Source organism: Ambystoma mexicanum, chromosome 6q (genome assembly GCF_040938575.1).
Source record: "Ambystoma mexicanum isolate Mex_15411 chromosome 6q, UKY_AmexF1_1, whole genome shotgun sequence".
Taxonomy (NCBI): Eukaryota; Metazoa; Chordata; class Amphibia; order Caudata; family Ambystomatidae; genus Ambystoma; species Ambystoma mexicanum.
In genome coordinates this window covers 893381267-893400484 of record NC_090937.1, presented here as the reverse complement: position 1 = coordinate 893400484, position 19218 = coordinate 893381267, and the positions used below count along the sequence as shown (strand labels likewise).

Genomic DNA, 19218 nt, shown 5'->3' with positions numbered 1-19218 from the left:
ACCAGATTGTAGTGCGCAAACAGCAGCCACATTGCTGGTGAACCATGTGTTCTCAAGGTTTGGGTTGCCACAAAGAATTGAGTCAGACAGAGGAAGTCATTTCACAAGTACTCTAATGAGTAAGGTATGGCAAATACTAGGTGTGAAAAGGAAACTACATATCGCATATCGGGCGGCGTCTTCAGGTACAGTTGAAAGAAGCAATAGGTCTGTTGTGGACATTTTAAAGAAATTTGTGGCAGAAGCAGGTTCCAGCTGGGATTTGCGTTTACCATTGGTTTTGATGGCAATCAGGTCGACTCCTGCCAAAGCAACAGGTGTTAGCCCCCATGAGGTCTTAACAGGTAGGAAAATGGTGTTACCACAACACCTACTATACAGAACACATGAGCAAACTCTAGTGAGTGCATCCACAGTTCATGAATATATTGATGAACTGAGGAGGCATTTGCAACATGCATTTGCTTTTGTGCAGAGAAATCTGGAAAGAGCTGCTGACAGTGCTAAGTCATATTATGACAAAAAGACATCAGTAAAGGAATACAATGTAGGGGATCAGGTGTACAAGTTTCATTTTGGAAAAAGTAAACAGAAAAATTCTAAATTTCTGACAGCCTGGCAGGGGCCATTCCGAATTATAGATAAAGTCTCTCCTGTAGTGTATAAAATTTTGAAAAATGAAGGTGAAACAGCAATAGAGCAGTTTGTCCATGTAAATCAAATCAAACCATGCCATCCCAGACATGAGATCAGGCAGCTTGAGCATGTGGAAACGGATAGAGTCCCTTGAGAAAATAAATGGGTGTGATCAGGAGGCAGTGACAAAGAAGTTAAAAAAAAGTTGATTGTTATGATGGCACATAAACACTGTAATATATGTGAAAATATATAATATAAATAAATAAATAAATAAATAAATAAATAAATGCACATATAACGGAAGCTCGTGGTTGGTGTGCAGAGAGAAAGTGTATTAAATATTGAATGCTGTTTTTATATGTGTTTGTTTTCTTTTAACTTGTGTTTAATTTCAGAAAAAAGAAAAAAAAAAAAAAACGAAGTATTTTTACCAAGCATGTTTTATTTTTGGCAAAAGGATGAAGTTAGTATTGTGCTATGTACTTAATCTGTTTATTTTCTATTTTGATTTAGACGATTAACATTATTTGATCGGAGGTTCCGGGATCAGAGGCCACGGGAGACGATGGAGTCCTGGAGTCCCCTGGATGAAGACCAAAAGATGCCTGCCTCCAGGTGGAGGTGAAGACAAAATAACCGGAATGCCAAAAGAGATGAATACTGTGGATTCAAGATTGCCAAGATGAAAGAGTACTCGGCCATAGGTGATATTGAGTATTGAAGTGGACCAGCAGATTTACGTGAGCATTCACCTGTTTCTGGAGTAAACTCCTTTAGACAAGTTTACACTGAATCACACCAGTGAATCTGTGTGCTGACACTGCTGTTCACTTGCAGAGGCCCTGGCGCTAAGCTGTGGGCAATGAGCCTGCTTGGTAGGGACTGACGCAGTTTCAATCACATCCCTCGTTAACAGTAGGAACTGCTTGCAGTTCCACCACTCCCTTGTAGCCTGTGGCTGTTCTCCCCTGACCCAGACCTTGTCCAGGGTAATTCATAATGCATCCAGGGGTCCATACAGGCTGCTTTAACATCATAATCCTGGGCACAGCAGCAATGCGTATGCTTTACATTCTTTTATTAAACACATTTCCACGTTCCGAACAGAGGTTGAAACATGCACAATACACCTCCAGTGAAGACCTTCCGCTGCAAATTCACTCACTGCCCCTTTGTGGCTAGGAATCTGGAGCCAGCCCCCTACCCACTTGTAGTCTTCCCCTCCTTGGCCCTGCAGTTCTGTTTCTGAATCAGGTCTTGCGAGGTGAAGTTTGAAGTTGAAAAAGAAATATGTGAACAAGTGGCATCTTTGAAGGACACATGAAGCTGCTGTGTTTGTTGCAGAGGAGCGTTACTATAAGATCAACCCTAAACATGTTCTCTGAAAGCATTTGGAATGTGTAACTTAATGAAATAGTTGAATGTGCCAATGAGGATTTTAACACAAAATAGGACATGTGAACAGGTCATCCTTGTTTTCCTTTGCATCACATAATCCAATGTTGTTTTAATCTTTAGATGCCAAAGTATCTGCAGAAAGCTGTATTTTTAAGGGTGTCAGGTGGTGGTTCGCTCTATTAAGGGTTCTGACAAGTAGAACGATACCTACATTTATACATATTGTTGTCATTGTTTAAGTGTTTTAAACAAACGTTTCTTAAATGTTTCATTGACAAGTTTGATCCAGTGCTACAGAGCCTGCCAAACGCTCAATGCAGTGAATGTCCACAGCCGGCAGGACTCACACATTGGGCCTCATAGAGAGCCTGCATTATAATAACTCACAATATTGGTGCAGAGTTAAACTACATTAAGACCTGGGTATATTCCATCAATGTCCACAATTGCAAAGCGATGACAGTTATGAGGCGGAAAGATGGATGCATGTGCCACCATCCCTCCTTAACTGTGAACAGGGTGAAATGAAAATCTTGCTGAGACACTCAATTCCCGAGATGCTCTGGGGAGAGAGAACCAAAAAACTAATTTTGCTTTGTTTCCAACTGCTTGGCGTACTGCTCGAATGTCTCCAGGACACGACCCCTCACTGATAAATCCATGCCAGCGATTCAGTAATGTCCTATACAACTACCAACTCATGCACTTTGCGCTGGTATCTTTCTAAAAAAGAAACACATCTGAACCTCCTAGGTTCGTGTCCTAGAAACATGCTTATTTGTGTCATGCTTTAGCTTGGTGGAGAAATCTTCCTACTAAGTACTAAACACTTGGGTTGGCGACTGTGTTTACTTATATTTTACAGCCCTTTGGATTCTGAATCACAAACCTTTCAGGAGATGCAAAACACATCTATTTCTTCACTGAAAATAGAGGGCATTTAGGCATACATAAATATAGAGCAATAAAAGCATATTTATGTTTCTTTCTAGTATTCTGAAACATTTGTAAACCCTCCGTTTGATGTGCGTCCTTTGTTCTTCTGACAAAGCGTGTTAGAGTCGAAATAACTTCGGGGAGACCAGCTGTTGCTCAATCTGGTAGAATCGTTTTACTGTAGGACATAGATGTCTTCTGTTAGAGAGCTATGAAAAATCCACCAATGAAAAATAACCCATGCAATTTGAACGGGAAAAAATGAACATACACTTTTAAGCGTATTGGTTGGGCCTCGACTGCTCGAAAAATTACCTTGGTTCACTATGTAATACTTTCATATTTCAGATGTGTTTTAGTATTGTATAGTCTGTAACACTCTATAGCATAAAATTTTTGAGCTAAAATGGAAGTCATATTCTTCCAAATGTTGGGATGCAAGTGCAACTTTCTAGTCAGGTGAAGAGCTTTAGACTGTGAAAAATATATTAGGAGGAGTTCTAGTGCTGTTCTAGTGCTATCAGTTCTTGGTTGGCACGATAGAATTTGCATGTACCCATTTGTAGTTAGTCTTGACACATATTAGAAACACCAAATAGCCATACAGAAAGTGCAACAACGTATTTGCTTTGCGGTTTCAGAGTATAAAGATAGGGAGATGTATCTTGCATTTAGCTGTAGTGTACGGTGTCAGTTTTAAGGGATGCGCGAGTAGGTAGCTGACATAGATAGGCATATGAGATGGAGCAAGGGAAGTGTTGCAGTAAAAGCGCTGTCTGGGGGTTATGGTAGCAGGAGTTCTGCCATGATGGTTTTAAGGGCATGTTACAGGATGTGTTTTTGAAAGTCTGAGAAACAGGCTCAATGTGGAACTGCGGACCTGTCCAGTTAGTCCTGAGACAAGTCCCCCTTCATTCCCCAAGAGAGAAGTTATGATGTCAATTTCATAGGTAGCCACGCTGTGTCAATAATTGTTAAATTAAGTCAAAATTCAGATCTCAGAGGATCTGTGAAGGCAATGTTTGATTCAGGGAATAAGGGTAGGGTTGTACCTTTTGAAGGTTACATTTATGTGACCCGGGCATCGGATTCCCTGATGCCAAGTGGCTTGGTGAGGATTTAGAGCTCTACAGCCCTCACCAGAAGGACAGTTATACTATTTGAACTGCAGATGGCATACTCTAGGGACAAATAAATAAGCAAAATTCAGACATAAACATGGTGCCCCAATCAAGTCATTCATGGGCACCAGAGAGATACGCGGGGAGACGTGCTAGGACTATAGCGATTTGGATGGGAGGAGCAGAGCTGGTGCCAGTAATTGTATCTACAAGGTTAGGGAGCTGTGTGTGTGTCGCATTGTCTGGTATAATGACAAGGGACATTGTATTATCAAAGAGAGTTGACCTCGCTAGTCACACTTTGATCAGGATCCGACAGAGGGGTACACATGATGTGATGGTCAAGAATATTTCACTTGTTAAAGAAATATATTATGGTAACAATGTACCTGATGACAATGTGTTTATGGGAATGTGTTTAGATAATGTGTGACAAATAGGGTAATGTACTATAGAGGATAAGTCACATTGTGTATAGGGGTTAGCCAATGTTGTAATCATTTTTTAAGAATAGTTCTGTTGATTTGTGGTTTTGTGGTTTTCCGCAATAAAAGATCTAACTTCTTTGGGTGGGTGGAGCTCTGTGTAAGTTTGGTTCTACGGGGCTATCTGACACTTCTGCATGTAATGAAACTGTGCATCTATTATTTGTCCGATTCAGGATTGTTTTTGTGGTAGGGTTTTGGGTCATACACCCTACACAAACCAAAAACCAAGTCGGGATGACATTATAGTTCTGCAAATAATAATTACATATGTCCAATTTACATAAACTGCCTCCACAACAATGCACTTGGAGGACATCGGCAACAAGCCACAAACAACCAGACTACATGTCAACATTGTAATGTTTCTTACGGAGAGCACACACAATTTTCAGTAAAATAAGTCTCTTTTCTGTCCTGAAAAGGTCTTTCACATTTGGAATTCTTACTTGGATTCAGATTGAGCCTGTTCTCACAATACGATTTATAAGGCGATACCATTGGAGCAGTAGCACAATAATGGCCATGTAATTGTAAACAAACCGCACATTTTGGCAAAGACAACCATACTGAGATATGTTTGATGACTTCACTCATCGTGAACAAAGTACAAAACTGGTTTATGTGACTGTAAAATCCACAACACTGAGTGGTACAACAACTGCCCAAACGCAGTACAAAAACTACTTTATTCACAAGTTGTTAATTGTGCAAACTCTACTTTTCAAACGCCAATAGTCTTGACACTAATATCGTCATAATATTCCTACAGATCAGGCTGTTGGTGTTGCCATATTTTCCTTATCTCCACCAGGTAACCCATATTGTTGTGTCATACACACTGTCATATTCCAAAATATGTTTAACACTGTTAATTGTATTATATGTACTTACGCTGCCTGTGCAGACTTGTATTGTTCAGAAATTCAAGGGCCCTGAATGACTGTTGTATTTTTTTTTCCCTTGTTCCCTCCCTCCTTGAGCGCTTTGAAGCACTTTTCTTGTGTATAGGTGCTTTACAAATAAGCATTACAATAGAATACCATACAATACCAAAAGCAAGCACTAGCCAAAGGCCTTACCTCGATCGCTGAAGTCATCCACGAGAATGATTTCCACAATAAGGCTGTCTGGTGTGCGGTTGACAATGCTGTGAATGGTGCGCAGGAGTGAGGTCCAACCTTCATTGTGAAATGGGATGATGATGCTGGTGTTAGGTAATTTTTCCAAGTAGAGTTTGTGCTCACAGCTGGAGAAGAGAGATACAATTTGTTAACATGCAGTCACCTTCGCCCTGCACATTGCGAGTACTGACAGGATCAAAAAAGCATATGTGGTGATTACAAAAAAATATTATTTGGCATAGCATTGTTCCCAATTCCATAAAACATTAAGTGATTAAACTAATAGATTATTTATAAATCACTTTCGCCAGATTGCTGTACATGGAGCACATTTACATTAAATTATCACCCAACAGAAGTTTGTTCTCGTTTATCAACCGAGAAAGACTGAAAGGCTGAGTTGAGCTTGCCGGGATTGACAACTGCACACAGATCACAGCAGTGAATGCTCAACCCACTGAGCTATCTTACCAGCATCTTTAACCAACATGGACGACACATGTGCCCTATTTACTCATGCTTACTTAGTGCCAGTGTTCCCATTTGTAAGAAACGTTTTTTTAGTATCGCCTTCTGTTTCTGTGTCCATCATTTTCTCTGGGAGACATTTCACTGCATCCCTACTCTTTCTGGTTCTGCTTATTTTATCGTCTTGCTCCTGAGCCTGACAGATTAAAAAGTACAGGTGTGCCAAACTGATTGTAACTTGAATATCCCAAAAATTCACCTGTTTGGCCATTTCAAAACTTTAAAACTTGTGAAAAGGTTTGTCCTTAAACGTTTCAGGTGGGTAACAATTCTGTAAAGAAAGGGGGAAGTTGTCATTGGAGTTCAGACAACAGGCACACTGTCAGTTGTAATGTTCAAACGTGTTGACTATTTGGCAGTTCATCTAAACAGTTACATGACAACCTGTTTCATGAACTCATTAAACAAAAAGGTCGTCTTGGAAACAAATACAATATTCACGCCACAGTATTTTTCAGTCTACAGAAGGCTTTCATTAATTATGCATGGCATATGTTGTCCAAACTTTCTGTGATCTAACCACATAGGTTTTGGGTCATGGTTTAGCCTAATCTTGTTCTTCTCTGTTCCCTGATTCCAGTGTACATTAGTTGGATTGCACATTCAAAGAGTAAAGACTATTAGGAAGGCTATATTGAAATAACACAAAGCATACAATCAATTCTTACTTGGCACACTACTAGCAGCTATTTTGCAAGCCAAGGATTCTCATTTCATTCCATTTCTGAAGGTCGCCGGCTGAGTCCTCCCTTTCCATGTTCAAACTAATGATCCACTGATAGAACAAAAATATCTGCAGTAGGTCTATTAAAAGATATGTTGACTGAAAGGCGGCTATATTGATATACCATAGACCACAAATGGACGTGTGAGGATTTAATCTACTTTATGAGCTATGCACACAAACACACACACACAGACCCACACAAAAACACACACACACTCGCATACGCACACATCTGTTGCAAGGCTGTTAACCCAATTACTTGTTTGATGTTGCATTCATACTGGAAAAGTGCCCTGAACATACCTTTTTCTGCATTAAATGATTTGACATCCATCAATGTTTGTTAAACTTTCCTTGGGGTTCCTGCTTCTTGGAGATTCAAGGGCAAGCTGAAAGGTTCTTGCACCCATTTCAGTAAGAAAGAATGAGGAGCCTGCCAAACTCTTTTTGGTAGGATCAGCCATGACTTCTCAAAAACCATCCTTACAATCTGTTTTCTACTGGAAACTATTTATTTTACAGAATTTGTAGGTCTTAAACTGCTGCCTAATATATTCAGCCTACTCTGCGTTTATTAGCTTTACGCTTTTTGGAAAGGCTACATAAGAAAGGTGAAAAAAAAGAAACTGCACACAATTTTTTGATTATTCGATATTTAAAAATATATTTTCTTATAAAGACTACACAACACAATTGTTGTTCTTCTTAAAAACCCATTCTGAAACTTGCAACTGTACTTGAAAACAACATGGAGATTCCTGAGCAGCATGATGGGTGACACGTTGTTGACGGTACCAACACCTATGGACCTAAAGTTTAATATTACCACAGTACATATTCATTGTGAGGCTGGTTTATGAACAACATTTTTTTGTGTTTCCAGTTGGAACAAAGATATGCAACTGATTCGGTGAATTCACTCTAGAACACGAGACATATAACTGCCCGTTGTTAAACAGAGATAGCAAGGTGATACCATTGCACTTGATTGACTGGTCCGTGGCTTATTGATTGCGAATGCCAGCCTGACCCGGGAACTGTAGACGTTTGAAACTGAATGGCATGTCTGTCAGAATGAGTGGAATGCAGGGGATGAATGCATCTTTCCATTTTCCCTTCCCTTTCAATACATTCACCTCCCATATGGCAATGCTACGCCAAGCAACAAACAGACAATGGTTGACTTTTATATATTTAGTATATTATTTAGCAGATGCCTTGTTGGGCCATTTTCGCGTTTGATCTGTAATCCCAAGAATCTAAACTGGTACTGTGTGTAGCAAAAGTGATTTGGATGTGTTAATCTGTACACTATTTGCATTTTTTACTGCAAATCGGCTTGCTCTGCCCTCTTGCGCTCCAACTGCCTATAAATACAACAGGTCACGTGCATTTGTCCACGTGCATTATGGAGTGCTTGCCGAGTGCAGTTAAGCAGCAGGACTCTTGCCGCTGAATGTGTTGATCTGTACACTATTTGGATGACAATTTGCATTTTCTACTGCAAAGCGGCTTGCTCTGCCCTCTTTCACTTCAACTGCTTATAAATACAACAGGTCACATGCATTTGCGCGCACGCATTTCAGAGTGCTTGTTGAGTGCAGTTAAGCAGCAGGACTCTTGCTTTTGGATGGCATACCTTGTGGACTCTATGAACTCTCAGTGACTTTCTATACCCGTGGGACATTGATAAAATATTTTTTGTCTCTCTCTGTTTCTAATTTAGTGTTAATTTGTACACTATTTAGATGACATTTTACATTTTCTACTGCAAAGCAGCTTGCTCCACCCTCTTTCACTCCAACATATCACGTGCATTTGTGCACATGCATTGCAGAGTGCTTGTTAAGTGCAGTTAAGCAGTTAGGCAGGAAGGCTGAGGGCAGGTGAGTGTTATTTAACTGCTTACGCGTGTAGTGTTGGCCTTATTATTGTGCTCTGCTGGTATAAATGTCATCTACACCTACACGCATAGTGGACCTTTCAGTTTTTAATTTTTTGTATAGTGAGTAGCAATTCTAATGATCTGTGCTTATAGTAAGCCATGCCGCCTCTCAATGTAGTTGTTAAACTGATGAAGCAAGTTAAGCCCAAGCCTGCGGGACCTCAAATTCCTGAGACTGCGCTGCGACAAACCAGTGCACCTTCTCGGCAGCATGCTCAGTATTTAACGTCTTACATCAGTGGCTTCTCTAGTGTGGAGAGCACCTTGAAGGCACCCGCTATAAGTGTGATGTCTGTAACTAGCAGTAAGATGACACCCCACAGTGTTGACAAAGCCCAACCCTCAAATCAATTCAAGGCAAGGATCGGCTACTTGAGGCTCCGTGGGATTATCAGACTGGTGAAGTCAAGGAGCCAACATTAATCCAAAAGTATTCTGTAACCACTCTAGCACAAATCCATACAGGTGCACCCCCTTTGACCAATCACATACACCCTGACACCACTAAAAGAAATGATGACCATGCTGTTACCTGCTTAGATCTCTCACCTGTTATTGACACGGCTCTGCCCGATTTGGCTGCTTGCCCAGAATGAGATGGCAAGTGATGTAGCAGATGCAATTAATACTCAAGCATCACTGATGTGCCCATCTCTTCCCCCTCCCATAAGTCTATCCCAACCACAAATTAGGTTTCCTGATTCCACAAAATATTCAACACCTCTATCAATTTCATTTACTAATCCCACACCGTGGAGAGCGGCTCTCCAAAAATCCTTGCCTCTTGTTAAAATAACGTTGGAGGCTATAAATACAGCTCTAATGTCTCTAACTAAATGATATGAAGCATGGGATGCAAAGATTACCAGACAGACTGACCTATTGAAAGTCTTACTTACTGAATGTGAAAATAGTGAAGGGATTATTCCTGTACATGTTTCTAGGGGGAGGGGTGGAAAGGTTGCTTGCCATGTGCAAGATATCCCTACAGACTCGATTACATCTTTAGGAGCACAAATGTTGCCAGACAGGTCACCTTAATTATGTCACAGGAACCCTCCAATTCTGATACTCTACATGAACTTTGATTGAAGTACAAAGGGAACCTGTAGAAGACATTGTTCCAACCCCTGCAGCCTTCTATTAAATCTGCTTTCAATATTCTCTTTCTAAAACGGTGGCTCAGTCTACTAACATGACAAAAAAATGTAAGAAGCAGAATGTACAATCAGGGTCTGTACAGTCCGGTTTATGGAACTGAATACCATCTTTATCCATGTCCGCAAAGCAAGGTTTGCTCGTAAAGAAATGCTATAACAAAAAAGAAATCCTAATATAGCCCAAGCTAAGAAAGACACTAAGAAAATCATCTTAATTTCACCAACTTGTTCTGTAAATCCTAGTGTAACGCATCATGAACCCCTTGATGAGCTAATATAAAAATCTGAGCTCCTAAATCATGCAGCAGACTCAAATGAGGATGCTTTCCTGGAAAACCGAGCAACATCTATGGCTATGCAGGGCTCTAATGTTACTCGTAGCTCCATTTGTGTGTCCACAGGCGATTTGCTTTTTTACATTAGAACAGAGGAGAAACGAAATAGCAAAATCGATCGCCTTGTTAACTGACCAGCCCAAATCTGAAAACAACATTATCAAACCACCTCATGGACTATCTTGGTCCTGTATAGGAAATAATAATAATAATACGTTTGCGGTTATATAACGCTACAAACCCTCAAGTATCTGAGCGTAGCTTATTTTTATGCACAGTGTGTGGTGGTCATTTTATCAGCCCATGAAGGACCATAGGCTAAGTTTGGCCCTGAAGGGATTCAAAAGCGAGTGTTCTACTCGCTGCGCTATCTGACCGGCGATATGGCCAATGGCTTAGCTAGCAATACAACATCAGACTGCAAGTTATACAGTCCAATAGGAAGGCCTCACATTCTGTGATAAACTGCCATCATTTAATACTCCAGTGCAGGGGTGGGACCGATCTGGTATATGCCTTGAATAGAACTAGCATATTAAATAGTTTCAGTGAAGTGCCAATCATGGAGGACTTAAGTTCTTCCAACCTGGCACAAGTGGAATTCCTCCACAAGCAAGATCTCACCTCCGTCATACTTTGGATTCAGTCTGGGATAGTTCTTTAAACCATATGGGAGCTGAGATCAGAGCTATATCAGATGGGCTTCATAATGAAAAATGATTACTTGCGCTAACAAGCCAATATATAAATGGCAAACTTGGGGTCAGTGGTAAGTTTTGTGATGAGCTGAATCCTAACCCACTGTTAAGGATTACTTTCACCCAGGGTGCCGCTGATGCTTTTCACCAAGTTGAAGCCATACAAAAGTCAAGTTGTGCGAATCCGCCCAATGAACAACTCGTTCCATCACAACAAAGAAGTTGCAAGTTGTCCAGCTGGGGAATACTAAGGTGTTTAAACACATATTAACTACAGCTGACAATCCCTTAGTTGATTATGACATTGTATTATTGCAAGAAACTTGGTTTGTTGAGCCTCCAGTATGGGATGGCTATGCTTTATCGTTGTTGCTCGATAAGGTACTTGCCACGGGCACACCAACAGCAGGGCCTATGGCTGCGATGAAGGTAGGGCTAGGTTTCACCCCAGAGCTGTGGGCTAATCCAAATATGTTCAACCAACTGGCAAGAATAAAAACCCCAAATGCGGTATTGGCCATTGTGAACTTGCATTGGAATTATGCTAGCATCTCAGCAAAAGCATTCTTGCGAGGTGTAGCGCATATACTAGATTTGGTTACTAATGACTCGGCTGTAGCCATGTTGTGCTGGTGGGTGATTTATATTTCCATTGTTTATCCACAAAGCCACATAAATCCTCTAATTTAGTGCAGCAATGGCTTAATGTTATGAACGAAAGGCATTTTGTCATGCTCAATGGGGCCTTTAATGGAGATATACTCCCAAAAAAGCACAGGGAGAAGGGGCTGTCAAGCAGCTATTATAGATTACATCTTTGTACAAAGAGACATGGTTTCCATAATTGAGGACTTAAAATTTTTGGCGAAAGCTCATAGTGATCATTAATTATTATCCTTAACCTGGACATAGGCAGATCCATTGACACAGGCAAATTATTACAAGCCAACACTTGAGCTTTCTAATGGGAGAAACAGGTTTAGCTGGTCTCCAGAATCACTGGCTTAGCTGGGAAGGTACATCCAGGCTGATCATGAATATCTTAATTCAAAAGTAACCAAGTCGGATGGCTTGTATGTGGCTGCCCTGAGTTTGTTTAAGTTGCAGCCTTCTACTCATCAAACAACACAAACATGCACATGATTCTGAAGTGAATATAAGAAAAATTCAACTATGCCAAAATATAAGAAAGTTAGCCCACCTTCCCCCAGAGCATACATTGCTTGCAGTGCAAACATTGAAAATGCAGCATTAAATCGGCTTAAGATTCATACAGCTGCCACTATGCAAATATATGATGAATTAATGCTAGAAACTTTGACCTCTAAAAATAGTGCCCATATTTGGAGACTCTTGAATTGTGCAAATCATGACACGCAAACCCCTTTTTAGATTTGGTTCAAGAAGAAGTGGGGTTCCAATACATATATGATGAATTAATGCTAGAAACTTTGACCTCTAAAAATAGTGCCCATATTTGGAGACTCTTGAATTGTGCAAATCATGACACGCAAACCCCTTTTTAGATTTGGTTCAAGAAGATGTGGGGTTCCAATACTATCAACGTTTATATGCTCAGCAAATAGCTACTAAAAGCGAATGAGAGGTGAGACAGACCTGGAAAACTGGTGATGATATGCTGATTGATAAGGATAATATCCTATATCAAATTTCTAAATTAAGTACCTCCACAGTGCCAGGCCGGGATGGCCTTACAAACATTATGTTAATGCCCACCCCACAGCCTGGGTGGCAGTTCTTCTTATCATCTTCTCCAATGTATTTATGCAAAAGCAGATCCTTCCGACTTGGAGAATATTGATTATAATTCCAATCTTTAAAAAAGGAGACTGTGAGATTCCTTGAACTGATCAGCCAATTGCACTGCTAGATATTCCAGGCAGGATTTTTGCACGGTTGATTCTGAGAGACTTCACTAGTTGGATGAAAGCAACGCATTTGTAGGATCATTTTCAAACAGGATTTGTCGCGGGATTAGGCACAGCTGTTAATTTGCTTGCAATTTCTGCGATTAAGATTCATGAACAACAAACCAAACAACCAGTATAAATGGTGTTTGTTGATTTGAAAACAGCCTTTGACTCAGTCTTGAGAGAATTATTATTAGGTGAGTTGGCAGAGGTGACATGTCCTTCTTACATACAAGCATTGGTTTCACAGTTACATTCAAACATGTTGATTCACATTCATGTATCTTTGGATGGAAGATTATCTGAGCCTATTCATACCCACAGAGGTTTTAAGCAGGGCTGCATTTTGGCGTCAGCCCTGTTTAATTTTTTCATCACAGACATTTGTCTCACTTAACAAACATAGTATCAGACATTAAAAAAACATTGCACCTCAACAAGTGCAGTTTGGCATATTAAAAGCACTAGGGCTGAAATTGACCTAGTGCTACATTTTTTTATTTGTGAAGCATTTTTGCATCAGGGCAATGTTTGCTGTAGTGCTAATACCATTCCGCATGGGCACTAGGGCAAACCTTGCCCTGGTGCAAAAATGTAGTGAAAAGACATCTTTTTTGCAATAGGGCAATTTTTGCCCTGGTGCTTTTAATATGCCAAACTGCACTTGTCGAGGTGCAATGGTTTTTAATGTGTCCCCATGTTTTAAAAACAAATAGGGCAAACTTTGCCATAGTGCTAATAGCGTGCAAAATGTGCACTTGGACCGGTGCAAAGTTTCTGTAATCTGGCCCTTCAAATGTCAAATATAAGAAATCGAAAGATGTTGCAATCTGTAGCATATATATATATATATATATATATATATATATATATATGTAGTGGCCATGTAGTTATGGATAAATTGCTGTTTCCATAGGAAGAGCACTTTTTGGGTGGCTTATAACTTCGCTCCCTCTGACGAATCCTCACCAAACTTTGCAAACAAAGTATATGGCCCACTCTGAATATTTTTGCAAAGGTTGGTGAGGATTCGTCCAGGGGGGGCAAAGTTATAGGGGGGTCCCAACATTTCTTTTTTTCCCATAGACTGAATGGGAATTTTATTTTGTTCGCGCCTACAGCCCAAACAGCTGGACGGATTTTCACCAAATTTGGACCAGGAGCAGCGGCTTGGTCCCGAAAGCGTGCTTTTGCAAATTTGGTGAAAATCCGTCCAGTAGTTTTTTAAATATGACCAAAAAGTAGGTCAGAAAAATTAGTGATATCTGTGTTCGCTTTGCGGACACACTTCCCTGTTCGCTCCACAGACAGGACAGGGATTGGGCAAGCGGGTTACGTCATGTCCGCGGACATGTTACGTGCTTTCCCATTGGCTGCACTGCGTCGTATTTTCAAGACGCCCGCCATCTTAGTTTGTGGTTTGCGGTGAGAGCCCGGCTAGTAAGTGTCTTCCTTCCAGTCCCCCCACCCCCCACTCATGTCCGTGTCTTCCTCCCATTCTCCCCACCCCCTGCTCATGTCCGTGTCTCCTTCCTGTCCCCCCAACCCCACCCCCACCCCTGTGTCTCCCCTGTTCCTCCAGCCCCCACTCACGCCATCGGCACACAGTGGCCTGCGGAGGGCCGAGGAGCTGGATCTGCCACCTGCACAGTTAGCTCAGGCCCTGTGTCTTCCTCCCGTTCCCGCCACCCCCGCTCATCCCCCGTGTCTCCCCTGTTCCCCCCCGCGCCCGCTCATGTCTTCGCTCATCCCCTGTGTCTCCCTCAGGATCCCCCTGACCCCCGCTCATGCCCCATGTGTCTCTCCCCTTCCCCCCACCCCCCACTCATGCCCCGTGTGTCTCTCCCCTTCCCCCCACCCTCCGCTCATGCCCCGTGTGTCTCTCCCCTTGCCACCACCCCCGCTCATCCCCCGTGTCTCCCCGTTCCTCCCCACCCCCACTCATGTCTCCGCTCATCCCCGTGTCTCCTCTGTTCACCCCCACCCTCCGCTCATCCCCCGTGTCTCCCTCATAATCCCCCCAACCCCTGTTCATGCCCCGTGTCTCCCCTGTCCCCCACACCCCCCGCTCATGCACCGTGTGTCTCTCCCCTCCCCCCCACCCCCTGCTCATGCCACGTGTGTCTCTCCCCTTCCCCCATCCCCCGCTCATGCCCCGTCTCTCTCCCCTGTCCCCCCACCCCCTGCTCATGCCCCGTGTGTCTCTCCCCTTCCCCCCACCCCCCGCTCATGCCCCATGTGTCTCTCCCCAACCCCCACTCATGTCCCGTGTGTCTCTCCCCTCCCCCCCACCCCCTACTCATGCCTCGTGTGTCTCTCCCCTTCCCCCCACCCCCCGCTAATGCCCAGTGTGTCTCTCCCCTTCCCCCATGCCCCGCTCATGCCCCGGGTGTCTCTCCCCTCCACCCACCCCCCCACCCCCCCACTCAGGCCCCATGTCTCTCACCCCCACACCTCCCCCGCTCATGCCCCGTGTGTCACTCCCCTTCCCCCCACCCCCGCTCATGCCCTGTGTCTCCCTCCTTTCCCCCCCACCCCCCGCTCATGTCTCATGTCTCCCTCCTTTCCCACCCCCAACCCCCTGCTCATGCCCCGTGTGTGCCCTGTTCCCCCCCACCCCCCCTCATGCCCCGTGTGTGTCCTGTTTCCCCCCACCCCCCCACTCATGCCCTGTGTCTCCCCTGTTACCCCCCACCCCCCGCTGATGCTCCGTGTGTGCCTCCTGTTCCCCCCACCCCCCACTCATCCCCTGTGTGTGCCCTGTTCCCCCCCACGCCCCGCTCATGCCCTGTGTGTGCCCTGTTCCCCCCCAAACCCCCGCTCATGCCCCGTGTGTGCCCTGTTTCTCCCCCACCCCCGCTCATGCCCCGTGTCTCCCTCCTTCCCCCCCCACCCCCTGCTCATGCCCCGTGTCTCCCTTCTTCCCCCACCCCACCCCTGTTCATGCCCCGTGTCTCCCTTCTTTCCCCCCCACCCCCCGCTCATGCCCCAGGTCTCCCTTCTTTCCCCCCCACCCCCCGCTCATGCCCCAGGTCTCCCTTCTTTCCCCCCCACCCCCCGCTCATGCCCCAGGTCTCCCTTCTTCCCCCCACCCCTTGCTCATGCCCCGTGTCTCCCTTCTTTGCCCCCCCACCCCCCGCTCATGCCCCGTGTCTCCCATCTTGCCCCCCACCCTCCCTCATCCCCCGTGTCTCCCTTCTTTCCCCCCCACCCCCCGCTCATGCCCCGTGTCTCCCTTCTTTCCACCCCCACCCCCCGCTCATGCCCCATGTCTTTCTTCTTTCCCCCACTCATGCCCGTCTCTCCCTTCTTTCCCCCACCCTCGCTCATGCCCCATGTCTCCCTTCTTCCCCCCTACCCCCGCTCATGCCCCATGTCTCCCTTCTTCTCCCCCACCCCCGCTCATGCCCCGTGTCTCCCTTCTTCCTCCCCCACCCCCTGCTCATGACCCGTGTCTGCCTGTTCCCCCCACAACCCGCTCATGCCCTGTGTCTCCCTCCTGTACCCCCCACCCCCCGCTCTTGCCCCGTGTCTCCCTCCTGTACCCCCATCCCCCGCTCATGCCCCGTGTCTCCTTTCTTCCCCCCACCCCCCGCTCATGCCCCGTGTCTTCCTTCTTTCCCCCCCACCCCCCGCTCATGCACCATGTCTCCCTCCTTCCCCCCACCCCCCGCTCATGCCCCGTGTCTCCCTTCTCCCCCCACCCCCCGCTCATGACCCGTGTCTCCCTTCTTTCCACTCCCACACCCCGCTCATGCCCCGTGTCTTCCTTCTCCCCCCCACCCCCGCTCATGACCCGTGTCTCCCTTCTTTCCCCACCACCCCCGCTCATGCCCCGTGTCTCCATTCTTTTCCCCCCCACCCCCCGCATATGCCCCGTGCCTCCCTTCTTTCCACCCCCACCCCCCGCTCATGCCCCGTGTCTCCCTTCTTTCCCCCCCACCCCCCGCTCATGCCCCGTGTCTTCCTTTTCCCCACCCCTGCTCATGCCCTGTGTCTTCCTTCTTTCCCTCCCACCCCCCGCTCATGCCCCGTGTCTCCCTTCTTCCCCCCACCCCCTTGTTCATGCCCCGGTCTCCCTTCTTCCTTCTTCCCCCCACACCCTGCTCATGCCCTGTGTCTCCCTTCTTCCCCCTCCACCCCCCGCTCATGCCCCGCGTTTCCCTTCTTCGCCTCCCACCCCCCGCTCATGCCCCGTGTCTCCCTCCTGTACCCCCACCCCCCGCTCATGCCCCGTGTCACCCTTCTTTCCCCCCACCCGTCACTCATGCCCCATGTCTCGCTCCTGTACCCCCCACCCCCTGCTCATGCCCCGTGTCTCCCTCCTGTACCCCCCGCTCATGGCCCGTGTCTCCCCTGTTCACCCCCAGCCCCCGCTCATGCCCTGTGTCTCCCTTCTCCCCCCACCCCCCGCTCATGCCCCGTGTCTCCCTTCTTTCCCGCTCATGCCCCATGTCTCCCTTCTTTCCAACCCCCGCTCATGCCCCATGTCTCCTTTCTTCCCCCCACCCCAGCCCACCCCCCGCTCATGCCCTGTGTCTCCCTTCTTCCCCCCACCCCCCGCTCATGCCCGTGTCTCCCTCCTGTACCCCCCCACCCCCCGCTCATGCCCCGTGTCACCCTTCTTTCCCCCCCACCCCCCGCTCATGCCCAGTGTCTCCCTTTTTTCCCCCACCCCTCGCTCATGCCCCGTGTCTCCCTTGTTCCCCCCACCCCCGCTCATGCCCCGTGTCTCCCTTCTTCCTCCCCCACCCTCCGCTCATGCCCCGTGTCTGCCCTGTTCCCCCCACCCCTCACTCATGCCCCGTGTCTCCCTCCTGTACCTCCCACCCCCGCTCATGCACCGTGTCTCCCTCCTGTACCCCCCACCCCCCGCTCATGCCCTGTGTCTCCCTTCTTCCCTCCTACCCCCGCTCATGCCCCGTGTCTCCCTTATCCCCCCGCTCATGCCCCGTGTCTCCCTTCTCCCCCCCGCTCATGCCCCGTGTCTTCCTTCTTCCCCCCGACCCCCCACTCATGCCCCATGTCTCCCTCGTGTTACCCCCCACTCATGCCCCGTGTCTCTCTCCTGGTCTTCCCGACCCCCCGCCAATGCCCTGTTGTGTTCTCTTTATACACCCCGCCTTCTCTTTCCCTGGTGTCCATCTTGGTAAAAGATTTTCCTTCCTACACCGGGATGCCTGCATGTGGTGTCCCGGTTTGGGAAGAAAAATCTTTTTTTTACCACCCCGGGTTCCCACTTTGAGAACCTAGGATGCTAGTGGTCTTCCTCCATTGAAAAGGACGTTATGGTTACGTTGCACTAATAAAAACCTATGAAATTCAGTAAAAAAACTTTGTTAAAGGGACTTTATGGTTAAGTTGCGGTACTAAAAACCTATGAAATTCAGTGAAAAAACTTTGTTCCATAGTCTTGAATTTGGATACTTATTCACCTCTTGGACTAACAGTTTATGACATCATTGGAGACGATTGCCTAGGTTTCACAACAACCCATCTGAACAAACCAATTTCTAGTCCTTCACCATACGGATGATATGTTACTTTTTACAACAACCCCTATCTGGTAAAGGTACGTTGCTGATAATAGCAGATTTTGGCCCTCATTACTACCCTGGCGTTGGACCATGGTGCTAATAGCACCATGGTCCATGCCGGTAACTTACCGACTCTGCCATGGCGGAATGGAGAATTACCGCCCCATTCCGAGGTTGGCGGGGCGGTAATTACCCATGGCGCCATGGCCCTTCCCCATTCCCATTTTTGCCCCAGAGGGCTCAATGGGAATGGGGAAGGCGCTAAGTACGGTGCTGCAAATTGCAGCACCGTACTTAGCACCAAGGTCCCTTTGCGGGTTGGTTTTTAACGGCTGCAAAAAGCAGGCGTTAAAGTCTCCAACCCGCAAAGGGACCTCGTAATCAGGCATTAAGTGTTTAACGGCACCGCCACCTTTTACAGTGCCGTTAACCCCTTAACGCCTGGGTTGTAATGAGGGCCTTTGCTCTGAAAAACCAAGTACATATGCTGGCAGGTTCATAAACTTCAGACATAGCAAAGGCTCAGCCAGAAATGCTGGAATGTGATATTCTAATTTTGCATATGAACACATATCTCTGCCTGCAATGGGTGTTTCACACACTGAGCTAACTTCTGAATCATTGTGGCACTCAATTTATCAATATGCATTTCGC

At 45.9% G+C, this 19218-nt stretch overlaps 1 protein-coding gene across 1 annotated transcript in view; it reads right to left on the bottom strand.

Moving 5' to 3' along the window:
• The window catches only part of GALNTL6 (polypeptide N-acetylgalactosaminyltransferase like 6), a 2999321-nt gene that overhangs the window by 1369055 nt on the left and 1611048 nt on the right, over nucleotides 1-19218 (bottom strand). Inside the window, exon 6 of the mRNA XM_069631416.1 lies at nucleotides 5662-5828. Coding sequence (XP_069487517.1) covers nucleotides 5662-5828 — 167 coding nt within the window. The remainder of the gene's footprint in view (nucleotides 1-5661; nucleotides 5829-19218) is intronic.